The sequence below is a fragment of the Chelonia mydas genome, chromosome 4 (assembly GCF_015237465.2).
Source record: "Chelonia mydas isolate rCheMyd1 chromosome 4, rCheMyd1.pri.v2, whole genome shotgun sequence".
Taxonomy (NCBI): domain Eukaryota; kingdom Metazoa; phylum Chordata; order Testudines; family Cheloniidae; genus Chelonia; species Chelonia mydas.
In genome coordinates this window covers 60,260,931-60,283,644 of record NC_057852.1, presented here as the reverse complement: position 1 = coordinate 60,283,644, position 22,714 = coordinate 60,260,931, and the positions used below count along the sequence as shown (strand labels likewise).

At 40.8% G+C, this 22,714-nt stretch overlaps 1 protein-coding gene across 9 annotated transcripts in view; it reads right to left on the bottom strand.

Moving 5' to 3' along the window:
• TMEM131L (transmembrane 131 like) overlaps positions 1-1,260 on the bottom strand; it is a 124,218-nt gene extending 122,958 nt beyond the window's left edge. For 2 of the 9 annotated variants that reach the window (XM_043545854.1, XM_037897435.2), the window contains exon 1: positions 652-923. In XM_043545854.1, coding sequence (XP_043401789.1) covers positions 652-775 — 124 coding nt within the window. In that variant the 5' untranslated portion in view covers positions 776-923. Of the gene's footprint in view, positions 1-651 lie in introns of all 9 variants that reach the window. The other 7 variants (XM_043545856.1, XM_043545855.1, XM_043545857.1 and 4 more) reach the window with 7 other exon arrangements.
• Positions 1,261-22,714: the final 21,454 nt, after the last annotated feature.

Sequence of the window (22,714 nt, the reverse complement as noted above, 5' to 3'; positions counted from 1 at the left end):
ATCTAAAGTGGGCAGGCAAACCTGGTGCCTTCCGAGCGAATTTGCAGCAGCGAGTAAAGATCATGATGTGTCTGACTCAAAACAGGGGGTGGGTTAATGCCTACCCTGAGGAGCCTCTACTGATTAAAAAGGAGGGTCTCTTTTCTCTGCAATGTCAGTGTGTGTGTGCAGCATGGCATAGCCGGGGGAGGGAGCCACAAGGATGTGGGGTTGGGGAGGGGGAAATTCATGCCTTATTTCACTGTAACGCTGGCTCGCAGTTTGTTACAAGGTTGCAACTGCTTCTAGCGTTAAAAGATGGGCCAAACCCGAGCACTCCAGCCACAACAGCAGAGCCAGAAACAATGCAGCAGGAAGCGGAGTCCTCCTCATTCTTCTCCCCTCTGTCTCAGGGCTGGGAACCATTACAGCCAACACAAAGCTAGGGGTTGTGCTCGAATCGCACGCACAAAAGGATGGAGGGAAAGGGAATGGCTTTGCGATCAAAACCGATCATGTTAGTCGGTGCTCGAGCAGGGCTTTCGCCTTTGCTTTGCCCATGCACAGCCCCTCTGCTCTCCTCCACCACCTTATTTACAAGCAACAACCCCTTCCCCCCCATCTGCGAATTCCACCAGCCCCTTTCCCTTACGCTGATTCACCAGCGCTTACCTTGGCCCTGCGCTTCTCCCGGGCGAAAGCAGGGTAAGAGGACCTGGAAGACGCCTAGCAAGAGGTTCATGGCCGTGGCTGCGCGGCAGTAGCTGCCTTGCTGCGGGTAGCGCAGCCCCGCCATGCTGGTGCTCTGCTACTGCGCGCGGCTCCGGCAGTGTGGGCTGCAGGCTGCTACTGCAGCCGCCGCCTCGCTCCGCTCTGCGCGTGTGTGCCACAGAGATAGGGAGGGCTGGGCGCTGCGCGGCCCGGGGTGGAACGTTGACAATGAGAATGCAGCCTGCACGCGGGGCCCCGCCCGGCTGCCGCCGCTCCTGCAGAGCACATGGCAGAAGAGGCCGGCCACAGAGCTTGGGGGACGGGAGGGGCGCGTCGTGGGAGGGGGTGCAAGGTAAATCTTCAGCCAACACTGGCCCAAATCCTGCGCTCCTTACTTCGGCTCGCTGAGTTCAGCCGAAGCCGTGCCCGAGTCAGGAGACCAGTATGGGGCCTATTGTCTCAAGCTTAGGGAAATACAGTCGCTCAACCCTGCTCTCCATGGGGTTTTAAAATGTTAATACATGCAGCCCTTTTACCCACGTCCGTATGTCCATGCACACATTTATACACAGGCGGAGTAGTGTGTGTGTGTGCGCGCGCGCGCGCATATGTGGGGAAACACAATTGCATCTAAAAATGGGGTGTCAGTACACTACAACTGCATTTGCATTCCAGCTAGTGGAATATATAAACAAATCATCACCTTAGTGTGTGTGTGTGTGTGTGTCTCTCTCACACACACACACACACACACACAGAGAGAGTAATTTGCTTATTCACTGTACCACTTTGAAAGCAAATTGCATTCTGGCCTGATGTGGTGCAAGCCACATGTTACAAGCCAGCACCAGGTGACAGCCCTCAGTACTAAATTATTCTGCACACATTCCTCCCAACTCCAGTCTCCAATCGCTAGCAGAGGGGTGTTTAATTTTGTGTGTATGTGTGCATGCATGCATGTACACACATGCTACAGAGAATTTTTATTGCCCACAAAAAACACAATCTGCATAGAAAGCATTAATGGAATGGTGGTTAAAACATATGGGACTTACGGGAAGGGGAAGGGGAAAGGGAAGTATATCTGTATGGCCTCTTGCCAATTGTTGCAGTGAGGATATCCGGTGAATTTGACAAGCTGTCACTGGAGGTGACAAGACACTGACTGCTTCCAGAGGCCTCAGAAGTCTGACCTCAACATAATATAAAAAGGGGGACACCTCATGGTAAGGCTTCAGCTTATAACAGGTGTTGACAGAAATAGACTAATGCAGAGCTCATGTGGAATGTGGACGACCTCACTGTCAGATGCAAAAGCCATGGGAAACCCTTTCCTTCAAAGTCAAACTACAGAGACTTACCCCATTTCCTGTTAAATAATTCAGAGAAAACAAATCATGGTGGTATTTTTCTATGGAAACCAACCATTTATTTATTTAACTATATAATAAATTCTGGATTGCTCTACAGTTTGTTTACATGGTCTAGGAATAATTCTCAGTGCCTAAACTTCTGATCCTGATGCTGTCAGACACAGAGGATGCTTGAAAGTCAGAATACAGAAGTGATGCAACTGCACACCTGTCAAGCAACATTAATTCTTAAACTTAGGGCTACATAAACACTTCTAGTTTTATTACCTTCTTGACTATTTTGAGGATCAAAAGCTCAACTAATGTTGTTTGAAAAAATGGATCAAAAGAGTGGGCAGAGCTAAAGACAGTGAGAGGCTGGGGAGGGAAAACAGAGCACTAAGAGGAAGCCGGGGAAAAAACCCTCCTGATTTAGCCCACATCTGCTGACCGTCAGGACAGATATTCTGAAGAGGGCTGCTGAAGAAGCAAATATTGGATGTGATATTTAGAGAAAAAGTCAAGAATTTGGTTTATTTTTGTGTTACTTAGCATTATTACATGTAATGGGGTTGTTCTAGTGTATTTTTTGTTCTAGTATATTTTTGAGTAACTGTCATAGGCAACTACAGTATTCAGATAAGGCCCTCTTATCTTTATTTAAATCTAAAGCCTACATAATGTATAAAATGCAGTTCAGATATTGTTCAGAAGTCACCCTTTTTAACAGTACATAGCTTCCAACCTGTACTCTAATCATACCACCACATAGCATAGCCTTTCCTCTAGCTAGTAACACTTTAAAAAAATATTTTCCAAATTCAAACTAGTTTTGCAAATCTTAAAAAAAACCCAAACACCCAGCTAATAAGTGCAAATGTGGTAGTTACTTAGAAAAGACATAAATACAGCCAAACAATTTACAAGATCCTTCTTCATCTCTTGACCCAGGCTCTGTATAAATCCCAATAGGAACTCCATTAGTCATTGCTATCAGTAATAATTCTCAAAGGGGTAAACAACAAACTGTTATATATGGCCATCTAGATCTTTGTACTTGCTAGTCATCAAATGCTTCTCAAATCCATGGGCCTTTTGGATAGCAACTTTTCTAAGAGTTCATGCCTGAAGTTTATTAAGTGTTTCTACATTCGCTGAAAAAGCAACATTGGATCTTGACAAGTTTGTCCCCAAGTAAAACAGAAGACTTTTCCTTTTGCCTATATTGCATACAGACTCTGTATGCTAACTACATTTTTTACCCTTACTTATTTCCTCCTCTTCCTTCTCCCTCTATTTCATTTTTTTCACTTTCCCCGTTCTCTTTCTGTAATGCTGTTCTTTTTCAAACATCTTTCCTGTCTTCTGTTCATTCCTCCAGCATCACTAATCAATTGCTTTTCACATACTGTACACTCTTACATTCCATCTATTCTAGGAAACTAAGGCCTCATTTACACACAAAAGCTGCACCATTTTAACTATACTGGTATACCTGAAGTAGTACAACCCCACCTCGTGTGAATGCAGTTAGACCTGTGTAAATGTACTTATACTGGTATAGTTTATTCCTGTACAAGAAGGGGAATAAATTATACTGGTATAAGGCACCTCTCTAGCGGTGTATAACTACACACAAAATAGGGGCTATACAAGAACAACTGTTCCATGTTAACAGTGTAAACCAGGCCTGCCAGATTTGTGACAGTATGGGCATTCCTACAATGGGGAAATGTTCTAAACTGGTTTTTATAAATAGTTCAGTTAACTCAATTTGAAAACCGATGAGATCCATAACATATACCTTGTTTTAAATGGTTTAAGTTTGCCTGACCATATTTTACTGGATCAGTTTCAAGACCAGCAGATGATTTTTTCCTTTCTACTCTAGAAGTTAAACCACTTTCACTACCTCTTCAGAGGGACCTGTTGCTGACAACAGAAACGTGCCCAGGTTGAAATTTCCAAACCGGCTCTAAAACCAGTTCAGTTAAACAGATTTGAAAACTGGTTAGAGCTGCTGTGTAGACCTGGTTTTAGGGGATTTAAGGTGATCTAACCTGTTTTGACTGAACTGGTTTCAAGACTACCTGAAAAATAATTCCTAAGAGAGTGAAGGGATGTTGGGTGTAGGGTTGTTTCCATGGATGATATCAAAGGACCAACTCTGTGAATGGAGAGATTGTATGAGCGTCTGTGGGGGTTGTAGTAGTTACGTATTGCTTCAAAACGTAGATATGACTGAGCAGGATTGGAGGGAAATAAGGGTTAAGATAAATAGGTACCATTTCCTGATGTAGAGAACTGTATTGCATAACAGAGACATCAGCAGGGAATAGGCAGTGTAATTATTTTCTCCTACTCTCATGCCTGTGTCAGCTGTGCATCCCTTTGCCAGTAAAAATGCTGAGGACTGTTTTTCATGCATTAAATGGTAAAACAGAATGAAGTGTGCTTGAAGCTTGAAAGAAGAGCAACATATTACTTAGATGCTGTGGTAAGTGTATGAGCCAATAGGCACAAGGTAATACAAATGTTTTAGCCATAGTGCCCAGTATGTAATTTATTGCCACTTGAAGCTTTTCTCTTTTAGTTCTTACAGTGCAGTTACTGATTCCAGCCCCTGTCCAACTGTCTGCCATTCTGAGTCCATTTTTGCAGCATGGCACAGCCAGCCACTGTGCACTCTAAGCCAGGTACTTCTAAGCAGTGAGTGGGAGCAGCAGCTCATGTAGGTGAAAAGGGGAGGCTGATCCTGGAGAATAATGGGAGAACCAAACTAGGTAATCTAGGGAGAAGCTTGACAGCTGCCACCTCTACTGTGGAAGCGGAGAGAGGACAGAACAGTGAAGGCAGGGGAAATGGAGGTAGATACTGTCACTTCCTCTTGCACGTGAGTCTATATCTATCTTACACTAATAGCAGCATTCATAAAATGTTGGAAACCCACCCGGGCCCCAGACTACAAAAATCAGCCCCTATTGGCCAATCCAAAAAAGCCTGCACCCCTGCTGGAAAAGCCCCTCATCCCAGATTCCTCCTCCTTCCTGAATCAGCTCAACCCCAGTCTCCAGGTCCCCTTCTTCCCGCCTACCGCTCCCCCAATTCCTGGCAACATCTCTGGCATCTTCCAGTCTCACTCCTCACTCTGTTGTCCTGCCTGGTTCATACAGCCATTGTTCTCCATTTTCAGTGTTTTCATAATGTATTTAGATTAGTCTTACTTCCTCAAGCATTAGGATTTGGGAGTGGCACAGAATTTAGAGGGCAAGTGTATAAAACAGAATGCCATTATCCTTTAGTTTAACAGTCATATGTGTATATATAATACCGCAGTGTTCTGGCTACATCTGCAGCAATTTCACAGCCAGCTCTCTAGCTAAATCTGACCTACATAAGCTACCTCCCTCACTAGAGTTGCATTATTTTATTTTGAACACTGTCTCACTCCAGCAGCCTAGTTGCAGCCAGTTAAACAAGTCAGTATGCTTGTCTCCCTGTAAATATAGTCTTGTCAGCAGCTTGCATAAAATGGTCACAGTTTCTGCTGCTTCCAGGTCACTCCCTGTATCTACAGTAAGGCAAATTTTGAAAGCACACTTTGTATTTGAATGCCTTCAGTGATTCAGAGGTGGATGGAGAGTGGGCTTGAGTGGAGAGCGAGTGCAGGAAGACAGAGAAGAAAAGCCACTGGCCTGACCTTAGTAGCCCTTTTTGATGGGCCATCACACTAAGTAAGTGGCTCTGTATCTGAGAAATTGGTTCCTAATCTGCAGCCAATAGATGCACTTTACTTATCTTGGGGAAAACAAATACTATTAAAGCATCAAAATACAGAACTGGTTAAGTGATATAGAGAGAGACTTGCTCCAGGATCCTATAATATAACTGGGTCCATGAAACTTCCCCAGGTTATTTATTAAATGCGTTAACCTGCTTTCAGAGTTCCTGTATTTAGAGATCTATTGACAATTTTATGTTGTCCACAAGGAAAAAAAAATTTATTTTGAGACTAGGCCTGTACTTATTGTTCATCTGAAGAAAATTTCCAAACTGGCATACTTTAAGATCACCTTGACTGATTGTTCAGTACAAGATAATGCACTGTTGAAATATTTGTTTCTACTGTTTCCCTTGTCCTTGAACTACAATGAAACTATGCGGCATTTTACCTAGACCATCCTGAAGTTTCTGTTGTAAAATATTGCAATTTATAAAACAAATATCAATAATGAACCCAGTCTTGCAATTTTCCTTCAAGTAAAATTCCCCTCAACTTCAGTGGAGGATGACCACCTACATTTCAAGAAGATAAATGACAGCTATATGAACAATATTGGAGAAAGCTAGTTTTTAAGAGACTCTAGCCTACATGTTTTATGCAAAGCAAAAATCATTTATTTGTATCACAGTGTATTGCACTTTGCATGACTATTGCTTGAAAACATACTGATCAACTTCTTAGAAGCTCCTAGAAGCTAGTTGTGGAACATAAGGCATAGTTCCTTAAAAATACAGGATGAGTGGCCAACCCATTTCAGTTGGAGCTTTTCCTAAATACAGAATACAAGTCTAATATCCAAAATGGAAAAAAAGATTCAGAGGCGATAAGAGACATTATCTGACCATATCCCAGTCTAACCCATATTCCATAAAAATGACAATGTTTTGCAACAAGACGGTTATGTACTATTTCTGGTCTTTGGTCTAAGGAGGAAGGACAGGCTTGTAGTTAAAGCACTGCAGAAGGACACAGACTAACAGGGCTGCTACTCTGAAACCTGTCAGGAGATCTGGGTTCAGTTACCAGCTGTTTCCCAGACTTTCTGTGCAACCTTGGACAAGTCATCGAGGGCTCGATCCTGCAAGGTCCTGATCCAGCAAAGCTTAATTTTAAGCACGTGCGTAGTCCCATTGCAGTCATTTGTCACTGAAGTCAATGAGACTACTCACATGCTTGTAGTGAAGCATTCGCTGTAGTGCTTTGATGGGCTGGGACCAAAGTGCTCAGAACCTTGCAGGACTCAGCCATAAAACTCTCTGGGCGCAGTTCCCCATCTGTTAATGGGGATAACAACATTCCCTTTCCAAGCTTGTCTGTTTAGACTACAAGCTTTTCAGGTCAGAAGTGATGCCTTACTATGTGTTTGTACAATTTCTCTTGGGGTCTCTTTGCATTAGTGTAATAACAAAATACAACAGCAAAAGTCTCTCTCTTCCCCCCCATCCCAACCCAAAGTGACCATATGATTGTGCCTTCCTGTCCTCTGCCCCACCCCCCAAAAAAGTTTTTAAAAAAGATGCGATCATTTCTTGTTAGCAAAGTTGGGAAATGTCGTTTGTGGTGGGCTGGTGGTAATTCTTTTGAGCACTAATTCAGACTGATAAGACTGCATGAGACAAAACCAGCTCTTGCAGCGTAATTAGAGAAGTACAAATTGTTTCTAAAGCCTCATGCTGGCAGAATTTTTACAATTAATGAACAGTTGTCACTGTTGGGGCCTGCTCGAGAGAAATTGCTCTTATCTTACAAACACTAACTGGGTCAGCAACCAATCATCTGTTTAAGAAAGGGAAAGTAAACAAGCAAATCTGTGCTACACGAATAAACTGTTAATGACACTGAGGCTCATTACTGCAAATGATAAATCTCGCACATTCGTTTATAAACAGATTTTCTTTTGCCAGTTTCCTTGGACTCTTTTTTTTTTTTTTTTAAACAAGACTTCAGTTAAATGCATGCAGATAAATAGCATACTTACCTGTCCTATCTTTGTCTTTTCCCTTATGCTTCTTTCATAATAAATCCTCATAGTAAAACAAACCTCTTACCCAGTATCTATCTACATGATCACACTGAAGACTTGAAGAATATAGGACAATTTTGGATTATTTAGATGCAATAACTTATATAGTATTCAGAAAATTATTATTATTCTTGGTACTAAGCAACACATAAGCAAGCACTTGCTTTTGGAATCCCCATTAAGAAAAATATATCTACCCTAACTTCTCTGCCTATTTTTAAATATATTTTAAAACATTTTAAATATTTTTAATTAAAAAAGTCAAATCATATACTAGGTAATTCAAAGTTAGCACGTGCGCGCACCCCCCTCTCCTCCCATTTTCTTGTCCTCCTCTCCCTAAGTTCTACAGTATATCAAATGGATACACTCTACAGTGTAGTTGATCCTTACACACAGCAGGATTTTGCAGGTCCCACCATGTTGCGATAGCGTTCAAAGCTTTATAAGGTTCATTTAGTTTCAGAAAGTCTGTTTGAGTATTGTCTGTGCTTAAAGAGGCATTTAAAACTAAAGTGAAGCTTTGAAAGCTTCAGAGATAACGACGCTGGATCTAAACCCCTGAGTTCCCCATCAGTTTTTGAAGTGATGGCACCATGTAGAAAACATTACATGCTGATCTCAGAGCCCTGCAGTACATGGGCACAAAAGGGAGAGTTAAGAGCAAATTAGGAATAGAGTTTCTGTCTTTGAGTTTATATTACTGAATCATGTATGTGCACCGAGGAAAGAAAAGAATCCTTAATTTGGAATTTCCTCCTCCATTGGATCTTATCCATACATTTATCTTCTCTTTTTTTCCCACAGATTATTAGGGCATGACTATTGTTATATGCCTTTTAAAAACTACTATGAAGGGGGGAAAGTACACCTTTTTTAAAAACACCAAAGGGTGTAAGATCCACACTCTGGAACATTTGAAAGAGGTGTGTGAGTTTAGGAGTTCTATAACTAATCATTTCTATTTCTACCTCTATTTTTCTTTCTGTTGTTTGCACACATCACTTCTAGTTGATTGAATGAATTGGTTTGAAAATATTGTTAACAGCCACCCCCCGCCACAAACACAACTATACAGTCTATAAACTGAAAAAAAAAAAAAAAATAGCCTGGAGAGAGCGGTTGTTAAATGTTATATTTTCTTTAAAGTACTCATTTTAAAATTTACACATGTGCCTGCTACAACTTCTAGGCATGTACACCCCCCTTTTATACAAGCACATAAATTAAACACAAACTGATAACATCTCAAGTCAAGAGGAAAATACTCCAATCAACTAAAGCCACTGCCTTCAGGCAATAGTCTATGTTAATAGGCAGGCTTTGCCATATGTGCTTTGAAAATCAACACAGTCTAGTTCTGTTGGACCAACCAAGGAACTGAATTTTCTCACTCCACCCATAAAAATCCATGAATCAGGCCCAAATTATTCAAATATGGGCAGTGTCAGCAAGAGCTTCCCATCTGAATTCAGGTGTCAGGATTAGGGTGACCAGATGTCCCGATTTTATAGGGACAGTCCCAATTATAGGGTCTTTTTCTCACATAGGCACCTACCCCGCACCTCCTGTCCCAGTTTTTAACACTTGCTATCTGGTCAGCCTAGTCAGGATGGAGGATCCGGAAAGAGGCCATTGCTGCGATAGCCAAGGGCCCAACTCATGTAGGGCTTTATCAATCAAAATCAACTCCTTGAACTGTACCCAGAAACAAATCAGCAGGCAGTGCAATCTATAGAGAACTGGTGTTATACTGTCTCACTGGTGTGAGAAGCACCACTAATGTTTCTGAGTCAACACGCTGAACACATTGCAGTAATCCCACTTGAAAGAAACAAAGCTCTGGATAACTCTGCCAAGGCCTGCAATGCATCTAGGATGAAATGCTAGGGAAGGTGAAAAAAAATCCTGGCTATGCTGCTATCTGGGAATTTAGAAGCAGACAAAGAGCTAAAATCCCCAGATTAAAAATCGTATTGATCAAAGTTGGGTATTTTGACTGGGGAAGTACAAGCCACATTCGGGTCATCTCTTCTGGACGACATCCTATTCCACAGCGTCACCCGTGTTTCATTTTGAGTCAGCTTCAGGTTAAAAGCTCTAGATAGTGGTAAAGAGGAGACAACATACCAGCTAGGTCAGTAAAAGAGACTAGAATTTATTCATTTTTAGTTTTCCACTAAAACGGTTGTAAAAAAAAAAAAAAACAGTGGCGCAGGGAAAATATATTTTCCTTCCTCTCATTCTTGGAAATAGCTGGATGATTTTCATAGAAACTTAAAAAAACAAAACAAAACAAAAAACAAAACAAAAAAACCAGCCTGAAGCAGACACCTGGCATGGGAAATTTTAGTCCAAATGATTAAAGTTGGGCAAAGTTGTAAGCCACTGAAAAGAGGGTCTTATGGAAATGTTGGGAAACCCTAACTAGAGGCAGTTCTACCAGCTCCAAATATACATACACATACCCTTCCCCCCCAATCAAAAATGTTAAAAGAAAATTGAGATTGCAAAATAAAGCAACTGAAAGTTGGAAATACCAGTGTTAAGGTTACTTATGCAACCTGCACAATACAATGGGGTTCTAATTCTGTTTAGGTACTACTGCAAAAGAAACAATAGCGAAAACTGATAATAAATAATAATAAAATAAATAACACATAATAATAAATAAGAATAATAATGCAAAACTCCCAATCAAGTTACTGGCGGAGAGGTAGATACACTGGAGGGTAGGGATAGGGTCCAGAGTGACCTAGACAAATTGGAGGATAGGGCCAAAAGAAATTTGATGAGGTTCAACAAGGACAAGTACAGAGTCCTGCACTTAGGAAGAATCCCATGTACTGCTACAGGCTGGGGACTGACTGGCTAAGCAGCAGTTCTGCAGAAAAGGACCTGGGGATTACAGTTGACGAGAAGCTGGATATGAGTCAGCAGCATGCCCTTGATGCCAAGAAGGCCAATGGCATATTGGGCTGTATTAGTAGGAACATTGCCAGCAGATCGAGGGAAGTGATTATTCCCCTCTATCCAGCACTGGTGAGGCCACACCTGGAGTATTCTGTCCAGTTTTGGTCCCCCTATTACACGAGGGATGTGGACAAATTGGAGAGAGTCCAGCGGAGGGCAACAAAAATGATTAGGGTGCTGAGGCACAGACTTAGGAGGAGAGGTTGAGGGAACTGGGCTTATTTCGTCTGCAGAAGAGAAGAGTGAGGGGGGATTTGATAGCTGCTTCAACTACCTGAAGGGGGATTCCAAAGAGGATGGAGCTAGGCTGTTCTCAGTGGTGGCAAATGACAGAACAAGGAGCAATGGTCTCAAGTTGCACTGGGGGGGGAGGTGTAGGTTGGATATTAGGAAAAACTTGTTCACTAGGAGGGTGGGCAAGCACTGGAATGGGTTACCTAGGGAGGTGGTGGAATCTCCTTCCTTAGAGGTTTTTAAGGTCAGGCTTGACAAAGCCCTGACTGGGATGATTTAGTTGGGGTTGGTCCTGCTTTGAGCAGGGGGTTGGCCTAGATGACCTATTGAGGTCTCTTCCAACCCTAATCTTCTATGATTCTATGATTTTGCCTGAGTAACAATTCAGGATTGGATCCAGAGTGATTTAAAAAAATCATAAGACAGGATCTGAGGTTTTTGTCTGACATTTGTTCCCCTGCATGCAGTGAAAGTTGAGCATGTTTATTTCTTTAGTGGTTTAATTCAGTGAGAAATTATAGGCACAGTCCCCCAAACGGGAAGTTGTAGATTGACAGAGCAATAATTTCAATGGACTAGAAGACTACCCCAGGAATCATTTCAACCAACTGAACATGGCCATCTCTGGAAGAAAACATGGCAACAGTTTAACAGCGCAACATACAGCTAGAACAGGAAGTGAAGTTTCATATCCACCTGAAACTGCTGGGGGAATTTAGATAAACCATAGGCAGACAATAATTAAAAGTACCATGGGATTTTTCAGTGGCCACAGGTGGTCAGCCTCTTGCCTTTAAGCCATCTAAAACCAGCCCTTTCGGTAGTAAAGTGCTCCTGCACACAGTGCTGGGGTATTGGTTATGTATACACTCAAAATGGAAAGGACCATTTACCAAATCGACCTCACTACCTCCAGCACTCAGCATTTTTCTTGGAGACGTTCCTTTAAGGTACTGAACCTACTCAACACTACTTGCTTTGAGAGATCGACAAGGATCACAGCCTGTGGATCCAGGGAAAAATTCTTCTTGGGGATTCTTACAGTAATATTTATCTTCAATATTCTGCTTTCTCTACATGTACTGAACTCTAAGGGACATCAGTGGAAGATCCTCAAATGTGGGAGAAGCAGAATTCACAAAATGAATATTAGGATGATCAACTGAAGATTATTTTGTCCATAGGTACATAGGACACTATTACATATTCATCATTTACCATCCCACAGGACTTGCATCTCACCTTACTGTAATATTTTGTATTCTAGACATAGAAAATACTGCAAGTCCCCCAATAAAATTCCTGGTAAATGTTGAATATTTAATGGCAGTCACTGTAACAGAGAATGAGGTTATTGAAATTCTCCTTAGTTGGTTCAATACCACTTTTATTGAAATTAATGAGTTTACTATTAACTTTAATAGGTGGAGAAGTGGGCCCAGCACATAAAAAATGAATGAAACAAATATTTGCATCCACCTTTTGGCAGTATTAACCATTTCTGACAAAGATGGTCTGTGTTTGTAGACTCCAATGTGACGCTCAGTATAATTTTTAGATTTTAACAACATTGGTTATTTTTAAATTGCTTGTTTCTAAATAGTCTTTTATAAAACTCAGTAGTAACCCACTGAAAATATTTTAGCTGTTAAAAATATATAAAGCACAGTAGCATCTAATTTTCTGGATAAGAGGGGCACAAATGTTTTCAAAGTATCAAAGATGCAATAGATGATACTCCTTACAAGTCATTTGTATCCAACTGTGTCTAACTTTTGTCATTTCCATCTCCAATGCAAGGAATTCACTCTTTCTGCAGGCTGGTGCAATGCAGGAGACACCATTCTAATGCCCAGGTGTGGGAGAGCTGTGAAAGCATCACATTCAGCTTTTCCGGTGAAACTGTGTCACTTTATTCAATAGAGGGTACCTCTATCTAATTATGGAGCAACATTAATGGCGGCCAAAGAGAGTCTCTTTTGATTTTCATTGGATGGCGGGCTCAAAGATGTGTTGTGGCCATTCAGAATGTGTATGTTTGAGGAAGCAGAGATATCCTCAACTCCCTCTAATTGGGAATCAGTCTAGAAAAATTAGACATTTTAGCCTCTTCCCAAAGACACGTGTATATACACACCGTATGTGTAGGTCTCAAGTAGAACTTAGATGATTATGGTATTTTGAAGGTTTTATTGCCCAGAAATGTATTATTTCTTTTTTTAAAAAGTTTGTGCAAGTCAATGTAATAAAAGTCTCTTTTTAAAATGGCATTTTCACAGCTATAGCTTCATTAAAAATAGCTAAGTACACTGCACTTCGTAAGAGAACTAATTGGTGATGCATTTTGTTTGACTTCATTGGTCCTCTGCCCTCCCCCCACACACTCACTAATTTGTCATACCAACAGTTTTGGGACGATATCCATTTGCTCATCAACGTTATTTTCAATAGTACAGAAAGGACAACTGGACAGAAAGAGGTACGTTTTCAGCACAGTGCTTGGAGAATTAGACATACAACTCCTATTTACTACAGGAGCCATGTGCCTAATTCCCTGTGAACCACACTGAACATTTACTCCACTGTGCCCAAAGGCCATACAATGGCACTGGGGATAAAGGGTAGCTGTGACATTACTTAACGGCCCTAGTAAAATGTCAAGCAAGGAAACTGCTGAAAACTTCACCAGCATTTCCCCCACTTAACCCTACAAAATTTTGTTATTGTTGTAAATTACTTGTTTATATCCAGAACTGCTCTAGTTTCAGGCAAGAAGAAGAAAGAAAAATAGATCACCAAAGTACATTTTTTTATGTCCTCAATCTATCAAAACATCTAGCAGTCCATTTTACAAATATTATATGTGCAGGATAAACTTCTTATGTCATATGGAGGACCATCTTACATACAAAAATATCCTATTGTTTATACTGACCTATATATACACAAAGATTTGCAGATGATGAAAATAGTTCTGTAAAAATATTATCCGTTTAACATGTAACTTTAGGTCTTTGTGCACTCAGCTTTATAAAGCATTATACATTATGCTGATTACACACTTGACTTACATGGTTTCTTATTTTTTGGCTCACTAGAGCAAGCAGTTAGCTTTTACCTCATTCCTGAGGGATATCAGGTTACAACTGATGTTTTCCACTCATATATAGTTACCCAGAGTCTTATTAAAATGCATATTTTCCATTTGATTTTCACCTCACCAGAGTCACTTGTAATGCCACTTTTCTTTCCCCACTTATAAGATACTGTTAACAAACTACTAGTTTAGTCCCAAATATAAAAATACAGGCAACACATACCCTGTGTTACTGAATTCAGGATAGTGTTCAACTTAATTGTGGATATAATCATCATTGGTTACAAAAGTGCCAGTCCATTCTAATTTAGTAAATATATAATGTATCCCTGAGGCTAGAATTATTTTTAATGAATTAATTTTTGGAGAGGTAGGTAAGACTCCATCCCAGTGAGAGTCACCGTTAATGTGAAAGCATAATACAGCTGCAAGCATTTCACTGGTGCTGATCCAGAACATGTGTTATCTCATACCATAAAATGTCTCCAAATCTCTACCAGCAGGGTATGGTATGTACTCCAGTATGGAAGTTCTTATATAATGAATTATGTCTATGAATTTGCTAGCCCTTTTCTGATCAGAGATGAGAGAAATCATTATTAAGGCTTTTGGGGGTTTGTTTGTGGGTCGTCCCCCCCTCCCCGAACTCTCTACAACCATTCAGTAAGTTGTACAGGTTTTGTGAAACCTTACATTTACTCCATCTCTGACTGTAACTGTCATGACTCCTTTTAGTACGTTCATCTCATGTTAGAACTTGTTCTTGCAAAAATATCTGCACGCATGGGCTCTTAGCTCACATGTAGCAACCCAATAAGGGCAAATCTAGGCACCCACTGATGCTGCTTTGTACTGCTCCTGCAACGTAAAGTAGCCTTAAACCTACCTGGGGATTCTTTTGGTACATAGCCAGTATCTCTCCATGACACCTTTTTCTGCCCTTTGCAGGGCATGGGGAGTGTCCAGCACTGCCTATGCCCTGTTGTGCTATGATCAGAAAATTGTGAAACTGTCCTCCTGAACTGCACCAAAGGGCTCCTTCTGAGAATCTGGCCCACTGACATTATAATTGAACTGTACCCAGGAGAAAGGATCTGCATGTGACGTGGGCAGGATCAGGCTCCTAGTTTCTAAACTCTTCAGGTCAGGGATTAGTATTCTTGTAAAGTACCATGTACATTTACTCTGCTCTATAAATGTTCATCAGTATTAAATAACACTATTCATATTGTCTGAACTCTTATTGCAAGTCAAATGAAGCTTAACAACTAGAACTGATGTAAAAACACCAGCAGACTGATGCATTCCTGAATGATATTTATTTGCGGTAGTAAAAACAAACTATTTGGTGCTCTGCAGAGTTTTATAACCATAAAAAGCCTGAGGGGCAGTTTATCATTTTCTCAGAGTACCCTGAAATAAGAGAGAGGATTTCCAAACCATTATACCACCAGCATAAAAATGATGAAAGCGCCTCTCTGCAATTATATCTGTGGCTTACTAATTGCCCAGCTTTGGAGAGAGTGGGGCTGAGGGTCTGGCAGTGCAGAGAGAGTCAATTAACGAAAGCGAACATTGCACTCAAAAATGACTGACCATTTCATTTAGAAATGCTATTTAAAAGAATTAAATTGTTTGTTGGCATAACATTTTCTCCACCCATAACGGAGTAAATAAAGAAGTGGTCCATTATTAAATTCAAAGTTCTGAATTGCTTCCCCATTTCTTGACTTTACCTGTGGCTATGAAGTATGGATAATCACAAAATAATTAAACACCGTCAGTGAGTAATGGTTCCCCCCATAGAAAGACCTAATAAACCAACAAAGGCAAAGCAGAGCCATGTATTTAAAAAGCAGGAGAAAATTTTATAGTCAGTGTTATTTATTTATAATACACAGGGAGGACAATTATAATTTTTAAAAGCAAGAAGTAGGAGGTGAATAAATTTATTTTCTGTAAACAGTGAGGTGATATATGACTCAGATACATGTATTTCATATCATACTTAATCCTAAAGACTGGGGATGGGGACTTTAATGCATGAACTTTAACTCTTCACCTAGCTAGCGACACGTATTAGGGTCCATGCTAGCTCATATGAAACTTCATTAAGATATCTAGCTAATGTTCCTTTGCTTTGTGCAAATGCAGTATTGGAACTCAACATATTTATGAAAATTCAAAGTAAATTAAAAAGGGTCTTAATCTATTTAGCATGAACCAACACATGGGGAAGAAAAAGAGGATACCCAGTGTAACTTTGGCAAGAGAAGACAGGATGTGGGGCACAGCAATCTCCTAATATCGTATCAACAGCAACTAAAAAGACATCAATCTAGTCATTTTCCAAAAAATGAACTCTTAACTAGTTTCCAATACTGCACCTATAGTCTATATAGCCCTAAATCAATGTTGAGATCATTTTGATCATGTTAAACTACTGTGGATGTAGTCCAACTTGATCTACATCAGTACATCCAATGTCTTGACTGCGTCAAACATATAAAATGAGTGTGTGATGTAAAGAAAAATGAGATTTTTGTAGAAGAAAAAGCAAAGCTGAATAGTTCCAGTGTATGGGTCCACTTTAATCCAGAGCCTTCTTTAATATTAGCAGGCACTGTTCCTCCAGTAGGGGATAGGATGTTTACATTTCTCATACATGTAAAGATGGTAAAGAAAACTTGTTGCATTTCTATCAAGAACATTAAAAGCTGAAAAACATTAGTCACAAACTGAAAAGAGAGTCATTAGTTATTATTTTGGAGTCATTAAATCATAGAAGTATTGGGCTGGACAGGATCTCAGGAGGTCATCTAGTGTAGCACCCTGTGCTGAGATGGGACCACGCATACCTTAGACCATTGCTGACAGATGTTTGTCTAACTTGTTCTTAAAAACCTGCAGTGACAGGGATTCCACAACCTCCCTTAGAAGCCTATTCCAATACTTAGCTATCCTTACAGTTTCAAAGTCTCTTCCCCCCCCACCGCCCCCGCCCAATATCATAACCAAATCTTCCATGCTGCAGATTAAAGTCCATTACTTCTTGTCCTACACCAGTGGACGTGGAGAACAATTGATCACAGTCCTCTTTATAAACAGCCCTTCACATGTTTTAAGATTTATCAGCTTCTTTCATCAGTCTTCTTTCTCAAGACTAAATATACCCAGTTTTTTAACCTGTCCTCATACGTCAGATTTTCTAAACCTATCATCATTTTTGTTGTTCTCCTCTGGACTCTCTTCAGGCTGGTCATACCTGAGAACCAGCGCCTAGTAGAGCAGGACAATTACCACCCGTGTGTTACCTACAACACCCCTATTAATACATTCCAGGAGTAGATTAGTCCAGAGGTCCCCAAAGTGTGGGGCACACCCTCCTAGAGGGGCACAGAGGAACATCTGGGGGCATGGCAGGGCCTGGCCCAGCCCCCAAGGGGGCGGGGAAAGAGCACCACCCAATCCCCAACTCTGCATCAGTCTTGCCCCCAGCCACGTCCCCGGCTCCCGTCCCCAGGTCTGGCTCCATCCCCAGCATCGCTGCAGCTCTGCTTCCGGGCCCATGGCAGCCCCCAGCCTCGGCCACTGGCCGCAGCTCCGTTTCTGGCCTGGGGCTGAGCCTGAGCCTGGGGGCAAGGCCAGGAGCAAAGCTGCAGCTGGCTGCAGGCCTGGCTGCTGGTCCCCACCGCAACCCTGCAGCGGCTCCACTCCCGCCCCCAGCCTCAGCCCTTGGCCGTAGCCCTACTCCTAGCCCCAGACCCACCCACAGCTGCAGCTCCAGCCTCAGCCCCCTTACCCCTGTCTGAGCCCAACCCCCCGCAGCTACAGCCCTGCTCCTGGTCCTAGCTCCAGGAGGGGCAAGGGCTGTGGACAGGGGCAAGGGTGGGGGTGCGACCCTCAAAAGTTGGGGACCACTGGATTAGTCTTTTTCACAACTGCAGAACATTGTTGATTCATATTCAATTTATAATCCACTATAACTGCCGAGTCCTTTTCAGCAGCATTACCGCATAGCCCCATTTTGTAGCTCTGCATTTGATTTTTTCTTCCTGAGTGGAGTACTTTGTAGTTGTCTTTAGGGAATGTCATCTTGTTTATTTCAGTCTAATTCTCCAGTTTGTCAAGGTCCTTTTGAATTCTAATCCTGTCCTCCAAAGTGCTAGCTATCCCTCCCAGCTTGGTGTCATCTGCAAATTTTTAAGCATGCTTTTCACGCCATTATCCAAGTCAGTAATGAAAATATTAAACAGTGCTCAACCCAAGACAGACCCTTCCGAGATCCCACTAGATCTGTCCACCCAGTTTGACAGCAAATCATAGATAACTACTCTGAGTAGTTTTTCAACCAGCTGTGAACCCACCTTTATTTCATCTAGACCACATTTCCTCTAGTTTGCTTATGAGAATGTCACATGGGACTGTGTTAAAAGCCTTACTGAAATGAAGATATATCATGTCTACTGTTTCCCCCCCCCCCATCTACTAGGCCAGTAACCCAGTCAAAAAGGGAAATTAAATTGGTTTGGCATGACTTTTTCTTGAGAAATCAATGTTGGCTATCACTTATCACTCTATAATCCTCTAGGTGCTTACAAATTGATTGTTTAATAATTTCTTCCAGTATTTTTCCAGGTATCAATGTTATGCTAACTGGTCTATAATTCCCCCGGTCCTCTTTGTTTCCCTTTGTTTTAAAGACAGGTACTATGATTCCCCTTCTCCAGTCCTCTGGGACCTCACCCGTTCTCTATGAGCTCTTGAAAATAATTGCTAACCGTTCCAAGATTGCGTCAGCTAGTTCCTTAAGTACCCTACGATGAATTTCATCATGCTATGCTGACTAATTTATTTAAATCTTCTTTAATCTGTGCTTTCCCTATTGTGGCTTGTGTTCTTGATGTCATCGGTTATTAGATCTTCTTCGGTAAGTAGAGCGCCTACACTTTCCTTTGTCTTTCTCTTGCTCCTAATACAGTATATTTATAGAACTTCTTTTTAATGCCTTTTATATCCTTTGCTATGTGTAACTCATTTTGTGCCTTAGTCTTTCCGGTTTTGGCCCTGCATGCTTGTGCTAGTCTTTTGTACTCATCCTTCGAAATTTGTCCATGCTTCCACTTTTGTAGGTTTCCTTTCTGATAGTCAGCTTATTAAAGAACTCCTTCTGGTCTCTTATGATTCGTCCTATCTTTCCTTTGTACTGGGATAGTTTGCTGTTATGCCCTCTCTTCGAGAAACTGCCACCTCTCCTGAACTCCTTTTTCCCTTAGATAATGTCCCATGAGAAGAAAACCTACCAGTTCTCGGAGTTTGTTAAAGACTGCTTTATTGAAATCCAATGTCCTTCTGCTGCTGCTCTCATTACTTCCTTTCCTTAGAATCATGTAATCGATCATGTCATGATCAGAGTCACCCAAATTGCCTTCAAACTTTAGATTCACAACAAATTCCTCCCCGTTGGTCAGATTCGAGTCTAAAATGTCTGTGCTGTCCCCCTTCCCCCCATTTCCTCTGCTTTCTGAAACAAAAACTCCCCATTACACTCCAAGAACTTATTCCAATAATACTTATTAGGAAAGAAATTTACCTTGAACATTGATATTAAAGCTCTGATAAAGATACTAGATCCAAAGGAAGGTATTTTGCCTCTGATAGCGGCCAGGATGCAGAGGTGGCATTTAATCTTGGGTACATCTCATTACTGTATCCAGAACAAGGCTTCCCTGTAACACAATAAGGCTGATGCTCTATCCTTTTGCATCTGAAAATAGCAGGCAGAATCAGTGTACAGAATCTCTTTTTTTAGACAATATTGTAAGCACTTTGGGGCAAAGACGGTCTTCAAATATTTTTGTATTACATCTAGCACAACAGGGATCTTACCCTGATTGGGACCTGAATGCTACTTTAATAAAATATTAAATAACTTTGCAATTACAGTAAGGGAGGCATAGAAACAGAAGAAATTTTATTTTGTTTAATATACTCTTCTGTTTGACTAAATCATATCAGGAATTCGAAATCCTGTCCTTATTTCTTAGATAAAGTGTATAATACAATGAGAGTGGTAATATACTATACATTAGATCAGCTGTTTATCACCCACCATCAAGTGGGTTAGCAAAACATTTTCTGTGCAGACACTCTAAAGGACATTCGAAAATAATGAGGGTATAGCCTGGCAACATTGTATTACAAATTTTCTTGTATTATAAGACCACAGACCAGCTACACAGAACACTCCAGTAAAGTTATTTAGTTTATATAAGAATTAGATGTGATTTGACAAGATTTAGCCAAAAGATAAGGTGAATATACAACAGAGTAAGAAACCCATAACATAAATCTCCTAGATTTTTATTCCTGAAGCACAAGGCATTGATTTGAAATTACGGAGGAAGAGAATAGAATATTGGTGTTGCAAGAGAGGTAACAGGGTCTGGGACATACTTGACTCAGATAAATGGAGAAAGAAATAGACAAACAAACAAATGTATTGATCAGTGATAAATAAAGGTTCAAATCAACAGGGAATTTAAATGGACACAAACCACGGAATTATTAAGAGAGAAAATTGTTTTTTTTATTTTTCATTGATTGTTTTGATTGTATTGATTGTTGCAATGACAGCCTTTCTATAGAAACTGAGTTGAAAAATAAAGAGGTTATTGCAGAAACTGATTCTTTAAAGGTGAATGATGAACAAGTAACAGCTGCTCTTCCTGATTGGCACTTGTGAGAGAGACTCCAGGACTACCCAAAAGACTAAAATCTCTAAGCTATAAAATGACATGGGGAAAGTGTGCTATATGGAACTTTTGTGACATTGGGAGATCACTTTTCAGACCGGGAACATTCTGGATACAGAATTCAAAAGAAAGAAGTTGGTTGGAGACAATTGCAGCTGGAGGTAGTTGAAACAGACGAGCCTAACAGTGAAATAAAGCTGGATGTAGCTTGTAAGCAAGCAGGCTTCTCGCTGTGCTAACTTGATTAGTTTGTTACTTTTATTTCCTTTTCTCTGACCAAATTAAAGTCTCATCTGTGGTTAAATTAAAAGGCATAATTGGCCGATTGGGTTTTGAGGAACATAAAATGCCTGAGAATTATTGTAGTTTTACAATAGTATTTCCTGTTTTTCTTTCCTCTGCTGTGGGGGTGGTTCTTTCATGTAACAACATGGGAAACTGACAAACTGACTATATTGAAGAAAACATTGAAACTGACTGCACACAAAGTAAATCGAATAGAGAACAAAGTCTGCTCTTTTCTCAGATATAGTAATCTTAGGTGTTACATGTAAAAATAGGAAGTTTAAAAATTCAGGGAGAGGAGTCGTTTTCTAAAGTTGCTAGTGTCTTTTTTAAACAACTAGATATAGAGACTTACTTTTTCTTGAACAGAGGCCCTAATAACGCTATTAAAATTAATTTAGGCCCTTCTCACTGAGACAAAACTACTTTGTATCTCTGGGTTTGCAAATGAAAAGATCTGAAGTGTCTGATCATGTATGGATGGAACAGGGCATTTTGTGATCCCTGCATAGGTTGCCTCATCACCAGCACAGCTGAACTTTCAGGCAACTAATACAAGGGCATAGTAGAGGGAAAATTTTTTTTGGTAACCTGGAACAACCAAAAACTTGGTCCCAACAAGTGAAATGTACTTACTGCCCACCAAAGTAGGACTTACCTACAGCACAACTTCATTTAAAAAAATATTTTGGTTACAAAACTAATTTACTAAACAAAATCCTAGTTTAATGGCAGACACTCAGAACTGAGACCTAAGTTGTTTTTGCACAAGTGCTTTTAACAACAAATATTTTCCTAGCCTTCAGAGTAAACATTTTCCTAGCCTTGAGACTTTTAGAGAAAACATCTAACTGAAAAAAATCCACAACATTAAGCAAACAAATACTTGATACTACCAATCTGATGATCTACTCTAGCTGGAATGGAGGCGGAAGTCCCAAAGTCCTTGCAACTCCCCTTATGCATATAGGTGAGGAGTTGTTTCATGGTGCTGAGGACTGCAGAACATGTAATTCCAGCCTCTAGCCAGCTGAAAGAGCACAGCAGTGCAGTTATCTGTCGGAAGGGCCTATCACACCATCAGGTCATTCTTTACAATGGTGGGGATCAAAAGCAGATTACTGCCAGTGGTATCTCAACCCACCCTAATGAATGAAGACAAGCAGAAACATCTCCTAAAAGTAGGAGACCCACTTGGGACCTGAATTGGATAGCGCCTCTCTTCCTTCGAGTTAAAAATCCATCATGAGAGTATTTACAGCAAGTATACGGTCATCAATACCTAAAAAGAAACCCTGTCAATCCCAGACTCACATTAGGTCTCACTAGATGGAAACAGAAGGAAATCTACTTGTCAGCATTCCCTCAATGTACTCCACACTGGCAGTAGGCTGTGGAAGACAGCACAGCTATAAAGGGAAGAGACATTACTTCCGTAAGAACAGAAGAGCCTGTCATGGATAGGTCTGGGAATCTGTGCCCTAGGCAGGCTTAGGGAAAAGCATTTTGCCAGTAGCTTGA